A 7,876-nucleotide genomic window follows, 5' to 3' on the forward strand; every position below is an offset into this window, starting at 1 on the left:
CATATCTAAAATCTGAAAAATATCCATTTCATTTGTACAAAGGAAGCTTTGAAACATTCTATTAAAAAAAACAAACTAATTTGTCTAACAGCGGGTTCAAATTTCTAAAATTATTTCCAAGATGTTTTACTGCTACATTTACTGATAATTAAACACTACTGTAATTTCTGGACTACTGAGCGCACCTGAATATAAGCCGCACGCTGCTGTCTCCAACGTCTCACCATTGAGTCACTGATGCTAAGCTTACGTGCAGCAGCTCTATTTCCTTCTTCGACAGCCAGATCGATCTCCTTTAAAGGTGCGGGAGACTTTCGTGACCAATTTTTCATCCAATCTGTCCATCCTCAGTCATATCCTCAGTATTATGAATCTGTAAGTCTTTCTGTCATTACTCACCTGAATCTCTTGCATTACAGTGTACAATTTCGTAATGCCGTCCACCATAAACAGAATGTGTGTTTACATTCAGAGCCGGGAGGGAACTCGGGCATCTTCGAAATTTTGTCGCGACGTGTATTGTGGGAAAGGTAGGTTCATGCAGCTACCTGACAGCGGCAGTGCAACCATATGATATTATATGGATGAAACAAACACGATGCGGAAACAGCTGAAACGCGGAAAAGGCTGGAGGAATATGCATAGAGGGAAGGGAGCTCCTGCCGTTTCCGCGTCGTGTCTTTAGCAGCTGCCGCTGTCAGGTGGCTGCACGAGCCTCCGTTTCCCACAATGCACATCGCGACAAAATTCCGAAGATGCCCGAGTTACCTCCGGACTCTGAATGTAAACACATTTTGTTTACGGTGGATGGCACTTTGAAATTGTTCACTGTAATGCAAGAGATTCAGGTGAGTAATGACCGAAAGACTTACAGATTCATGATACTGAGGATATGACTGAGGTTTGACAGATTGGATGAAAAATTGGTCACGAAAGTCTACCGCACCTTTAACTTGAAAGCTGCCTCCTGCATTTCTTCGTGTGTTTTCCACGATGAGGGTATGTGTGCATCGTGCGCAAAATGACTGATCTGAAGAATTTAGTGTGAGTGTGTTTCATTTATGGCGATTCGAACGGTTTCATTGGTCCACTGTGACCTGATTGGTAACTTCATTGGTCTGGTGTGACGAGCCTAAATGTATTGGCGGCATGAAGCTCATTAGCCCATAAAACATGAATTAGCCGCATCATTGTTTAAACTGCAGGGTTCAAAGCGGGTAATAAAAGTAGCAGCTTATAGTCCAGAAGTTACGGTAGTCACATTTAGTTTGTGGTAAAACTATAACCTGATAATGGCTCATATGTTGAACTAATGCTAAACAAACATGACCAAAACTTTAGTGTCTTTATTTATAGAAATCAGAGTTTTTATCTAGCACTAAACTTAATCTTTTATTCCTTTCTCCTGTTCATGTTGAGCGACTGCAAACCTGAAGTACCCACTGGTTAATACAGTAACTATTGATCAAAAGTACAAATATTCAGGGAAAAAAACTACAACTGAGACTGGATTCAGAATGTTAGGAATAAACAGAGCTGTAACAGGTCAGAAATGACTCCATGTGTCACACGTACATTTGATACTTTCTTATGTTTTCTTTACAGATATTTATCCACTGAATGACTAAAGACACAAGTAAATGTAAATCATCACGTTAGCCTAACCCTATTGAAGATGGTTTGGTTTTAGATGAATGTTACTCTGAACATGGATCTAAATGATAAATAATTGCTCAGTAAAATGGAATGATAAATAACTGTTCAATAAAATGAAATGATTAATAATTGCCAATTCACTTTATAGCATCTCAGTCTACCTCACTCAGCCAGTTTAAGTTTAGGCTTAGGACATATCTGATTCAACAAATTAAAACATTTCTCATACACACACTCTCCCACCCTCATACACGCCTACACATACTCTTTTTCTTTTATTCTCTGTTTATATTTTTGCTGTACTTTGTATATTATTGTTTTATTCCTATTGTCTTTCTTTAAGCTAATGCTGTAATGAGGTGAGATTAATTTTATGAGCCCCACGGCGTTTTCTGATCTCACCTGCACAATTTGTTTCTTTGTTTGTCCTAATGTTTGATTTGTTGTTGTGCAAAAATAATGAAATAAATAAATTATTCACCTCTGCCTGATGTTTAAACTCCACCCATAAACCTATTTCCATTAAACACTTTAATGTTATTTTTGCATCTTCAACCTACTGAAAAATTCCAGTTTACTTTGTGCATCACAGTTCATTGTTGTACCTTATTGTTTAATTATCCAGATTTATTTTAATACAGGTCTGTTTTTATATTTCTAATTTATTATGCATGGTGTTTTTACGTATGTCTTCCATTTTTTATTCTTGAATTCTCTTTTCATTGCGTCATGCAGCTGCAATTTCCCAGTTTTAGGATGAATAAAATACAACCATCTATATCTAGATCTATATCCATCTATGAGGCTGTATCATTGGTAGATTTTTATTGGACGGTCTTGTTTTTCCTGTACTGTTCAACGTATGTCTGTGTGTTTCTTTTCAACATGGATAGAACAGTTGGGATCATTTCTTTAAAGACTCGTTAAACCTTGTGGACGTCGACGTCTGTGTCCGACACCAACGCTCTGGACTCACCAGCGACGGGACGGTGAACATTTGCACCGACAGGTCAGTGATGGAGAACTCACGGTCGTGGTCGTCTTTCACGTAGTCGTTCTGCAAGCGCTCATAATTCTACCAGCAGGACAGACAGACGCACAGACAGACGCACAGACAGACAGACAGACGGACAGAGACACAGACAGAGGTGTGTGGAGGTGCAGAGGACGAGGACTCGTACTCACCATGGTCGGGACGGTGAAGAGCTGAACCGACAGGGAGGTCACTGACACCACTCGCTCGTGGTCGTCCTCCATAAAGTCTGTCTGCAGGCGTCTGTAGTTCTACAGGGACGACACGTCACCTCTGGGTCAGAGGTCGCCCCCAAATTACAGACACCGACCGACAGACGGCGACAGACTCAGACTCAACTCAGACTGAGGTCCGCCGTCTCAGGTTCGTTTCTATTCACTGATCCTCGACAGGACTCGACCATGTTCAGCTTTTACTCAACTTTAGTTTTTCTCTGATTTTCATGGATCTGGTTCACAGGAGGATCAGGTCTAGAGACAACAGGGACTTCATGGACCCGGAACCTCCTACACAGACACTAGTCCAGCTCAGCTATATCCAAACAAGCAGGAAATGACGTTTACCTCTGGGAGTTTCTGTCCCAAAGACTGGGATAATCTTAAACGGGTCAACTACAAACCAAACCCTGATCCTAGACCTGATCCAACAGTCCAGGTTTTCAGTCTTTGTTCAGCTTCATAAAGTCTGTCATAAAACCCAGAGGCTTCCCGTCTGCCTCGGCTCTACCTACACAGTTCACCCTCTGTGAATTCTACAGTTTTATGGATCCACATAAATCACCTGGTCCTCAACAGGGTCTGAGATGGTTTTAATTTATGAAGAGAGGTGATCGAGTTTGGTTTTTTTCCTGCTTTTCTAAGATGACATACACTGAAGATCACGTGTTATTGTGATTAGACACTGCATATAAAACACCTGCGTAATTCTATCTGTCCTCAGTCTGATGAAGGGCCTCGGTCCAAAACATCACATGGTTTAATAAATGCTTTGGGAGCTCACAGGTTGTGCGGACCTTCTTTTATTTTTTTCATGGTTTGAATTTACCCACAAGTAGAAAAAACTCACATCAGATTTACTGTGTTTTTCATTATTTATTCTGTGAAAAAGTGAAACTAAAATGTAGGGTCAATGTGAGAAACTTCATGGTTCAGTGGTTTGTGGATCCACCTTAAACAGGAGGTTGAAGACCTGGTTCTATTCAGGTCCAGGTCCGGACTTTGACCGGATCTTTGAACACCTCTGTTCTTCTGTTGTAGATTTACTGCTGTGTTTGGGGTCATTTTTGTGTTTCATGACTCGGGTTCATCTGTCGGCAAAAGGTCTCATATTTGACTTGGGTCTAGGTCCTGAGGCTTCAGAACCGGTCCAGAGGGTTCACAACTGGTCCAGGTCTCCACCAGCGTACTGACAGATGGTACCAGCTGTTTGTGCTTAGTTCTGTCCACAGGTGGCGCTGTATCTTGCTCACACATCTCCACTTTGGCCTCCTTCTGTGGAACCTCAGCTGTTCTTTATGTCTTCACAGATGGAGGCGTCGTTGTCATGGTAACCCTCCCAAACAGGACTAGACATGACATATCTGTGGAGTCTTTTTCTAATTGTACTGTCATGACCTCTGACCTGCTGACCGAAGTCTGTAGAACGTGTTCCATAGTCTGACCTCAAACAGCATCTGAATCATCTGTCTCAGTAGAACGATGGACTTCAGGAGGTCTGGAAATGACCTTTGACCCCAGAACCAGCTGTTTCTCTGTGTTCATTACTGATGCGTTTCTTCCTTGTTGTCGTTGTATTGAAAACTGAGCTCTTTAATTCTCTATTAGAGATGTAGATTTAGAGATAATAGATGGATATATTTGCTCTGGCCTTTAATACAAATGTGTGACTTTTTAATGTTTTCATTCCTATTTTATTTTACATTATACCCGTTTTTCATCAGTTTTACTGTATTTTTTTCTTATTTTTACTATTGTACCATATTAGGTGTTTTACTTCTATCTCAACACTTTGTGCAGGATGCGTTGTTTTAAATGTGTCACATAAATAAAGCTTATCTTCACATAACACTGATCTGAATCCTCCAGACCATAAAACTGATCAAACATCAGCTGTTACTGAGGTGATCAATAAATCAAGGACATCCCATTAGTAGCAGCAGATAAGGGTTTACTATTTTTACTTTTATTTTTACCATTATTGTTTTTATTCTGTAGTTATAATAAAACCACAGAATTCAAAGAGGGTGAACTTTGTTGATGGACAGTAATGACTGGCACCGAACATTAACATCGACTGAATTATTTAAACGAATCATTTCTGGTCGTTTGTTCCCAGATTTCATCCCAAAGGTTCATTTATTCTCTCCATTAGATTCACAGACTGATACATCCGTCCATCCTCTGCCTTCATTTGGACCACTTTTCTGTATTTTCTTACGGTTACGGACCAAACAGAGAATAAAGAATATAAGTGCAGCACCACCAGGAACCATGGGGGGCAGCGTTGAGATTAGAAGCCAATAATTTCCAGAAATGGCATGATGTTGTAGAAGACAAACTAACATATTTATGACAACAAACCCTTCAATATCTACACTGGTAAAAGCTCTTCCGCCATCAGCATGTTAGTTATTATTGACTTCCTTCTTGTTCTCTTTAACCCTCCGGTATCCCCCTCACAGAGGTCCTTCTAATCTCCAAAAGCACGTAATCTGCACGGAGCTGTAGTAATGTCAACAACTTTTCATACAGTTTGTTACTATCTTTCTTTTTTTTTTTCTTTTTTTTTACATTTATTGTATTTCATCAACTTGAGCCAAAAACAAAAATACCAAACACTCAATCAATGTCATATTTTAACCCCTTAAATGCCATGTTTGGAATGGAAACAAACCATATCTTTTAATGCAAAAAAACCCAATGACTGTCAATGATTAACAGTAACACTGGTTAATATTAATTATTATTTTTGGTTCTAGGTCAAATGTTAAATCTGTCAGTGTGCATTTTGTACTCACTTGGTAGAAGAGTGTTAGCGTAGGAATTTAATATTGTTTACAATGTGCTGATTTTAGTGGCTGGGTCAGAATTTTAACAATCATGCAAATATTAACCACTTTCTAATTCTAACCTAATACAGAGGATGAAAAATATGACCTTTTATAATGTGAAGTGCAAAGTGTGCATAATATGCTCATGTGGACACCAGAGGGTTAATAATGCCGTGTTTCCACAATGTGGAACTGGCTCGACTCGACTTGACTCTGGTACCAGGTCCTATTCCAGACCGTTTCCATTACAGGATCCTACAGACTCTACAGTACCTGGTCGTCATAGCGATGCGGCGCGTTACTTCTGTGTCGTCTGCTCAGAGTTGCTGATAAACTTGTTTGTTGCGTGTTGTCTTGTCAAGCTCATACTGAATTTTTACATCTGAATCTCCTGGACCGACCGTGGTGTAGTTTTCAGGCTGTCATCATGTGGATTAACCTACCGCTATATTTACTGTAAACTTACGCATCTGTTTTTGTAAAATGGCGGGTCAGAGAGACGACTGACCAATCAGTGGTCTGCAGTGTTTACATGTCACCTTTTAGTATCTGGTCCCCAATCCTGGAACCTCAGTGGAGGTGGTACCAGAAAACTAGTACCAGGTACCAGATTCCAGGTCCTTTTTTGTAATGGAAACGCAAAAAGGCGAAGTCGAGTCGAGCCGAGCCGGTACCATGTAGTAGAAACACGGCATAAATAAGCATGTACTTATAAAAACAGTGACTTTTACACCGTTTGAAATACACACATCTGTTTTTGTCCAAATGTAGAGAATAAATGAACCTTCAGATGAAACTCATGTTGTCACCATCAGTTCATTCACATCACATGAACAAATGCTGTTTTCTCCTAAATGGTATCGAAGCCGAGGTTTTAGGTCGATACCAGCCCCGACACATGTCACATGGTGTGAAACAAACAGAATCAGGGATCAATCACCTGGACGAATGTAGATATTGATCATGTCGTACAGTCAATCAGGTCCAGTCAGGTTTGGATTAAGACGTCTAATATGGCTTTAGATTTGTTCTTTATTTGAACAGCACCAACGTTTAGAACTGGACCTGAATCAGATTTGACATCAAACACTTGACCCATTTGCCCGGTTATTGATTTATATCTATCAATTATAAGATCCAGGGGTGATTTATGAGCCTTTAAACATCAGTAACAGGATCCATCACATGATCATCAGCCTTTACAGCCACAACAGAACCAGCACCAGGTTTACTGGGTCTACTGGGTCTAATGGTTTTATTGGGTTTAATGGTTCTACTGGGTCTAATGGTTTTACTGGGTTTACTGGGTCTAATGGTGCTGCTGGGTTTAATGGTTCTGCTGGGTTTACTGATTCTGCTGGGTCTAGCGGTTCTGTTGGGTTTACTGGTTCCACTGTGTCTAATGGTTCTGCTGGGTTTACTGGATCCACTGGGTCTAATGGGTTTACTGGGTCTAATGGTGCTGCTGGGCTTAATGGTTCTGCTGGGTTTACTGATTCTGCTGGGTCTAGTGGTTCTGTTGGGTTTACTGGTTCCACTGGGTCTAATGGTTCTGCTGGGTTTACTGGTTCCACTGGGTCTAATGGTTCTGCTGGGTTTAATGGTTCTGCTGGGTTTAATGGTTCTACTGAGTCTAATGGTTCTGCTGGGTTTAATGGTTCCACTGGGTCTAATGGTTCTGCTGAGTTTACTGGTTCCACTGGGTCTAATGGTCCTGCTGGGTTTACTGGTTCTACTGAGTCTAATGGTTCTGTTGGGTTTACTGGTTCCACTGGGTCTAATGGTCCTGCTGGGTTTACTGGTTCTACTGAGTCTAATGGTTCTGTTGGGTTTACTGGTTCCACTGGGTTTAATGGTTCTGCTGGGTTTAATGGTTCTACTGAGTCTAATGGTTCTGCTGGGTTTACTGGTTCTGCTGGGTTTAATGGTTCTACTGAGTCTAATGGTTCTGTTGGGTTTACTGGTTCCACTGGGTTTAATGGTTCTACTGAGTCTAATGGTTCCACTGGGTTTAATGGTTCTGCTGGGTTTAATGGTTCCACTGGACCTGATTCACTGTACAAACAATAACACACCTGATTAGATGTTCCACAGTCTGTCCAAGAGAAGACGCTGTGTGTTAACGTTTACTCAGTCTG

At 40.8% G+C, this 7,876-nt stretch overlaps 1 protein-coding gene across 1 annotated transcript in view; it reads right to left on the reverse strand.

Moving 5' to 3' along the window:
- ubr2 (ubiquitin protein ligase E3 component n-recognin 2) overlaps positions 1 to 7,876 on the reverse strand; it is a 37,917-nt gene that overhangs the window by 19,145 nt on the left and 10,896 nt on the right. Inside the window, exons 11-12 of the mRNA XM_030155402.1 lie at positions 2,842 to 2,940; positions 2,633 to 2,731 (exon numbers count right to left, since the gene is read on the reverse strand). Coding sequence (XP_030011262.1) covers positions 2,633 to 2,731; positions 2,842 to 2,940 — 198 coding nt within the window. The remainder of the gene's footprint in view (positions 1 to 2,632; positions 2,732 to 2,841; positions 2,941 to 7,876) is intronic.

Source organism: Sphaeramia orbicularis, chromosome 15 (genome assembly GCF_902148855.1).
Source record: "Sphaeramia orbicularis chromosome 15, fSphaOr1.1, whole genome shotgun sequence".
Taxonomy (NCBI): domain Eukaryota; kingdom Metazoa; phylum Chordata; class Actinopteri; order Kurtiformes; family Apogonidae; genus Sphaeramia; species Sphaeramia orbicularis.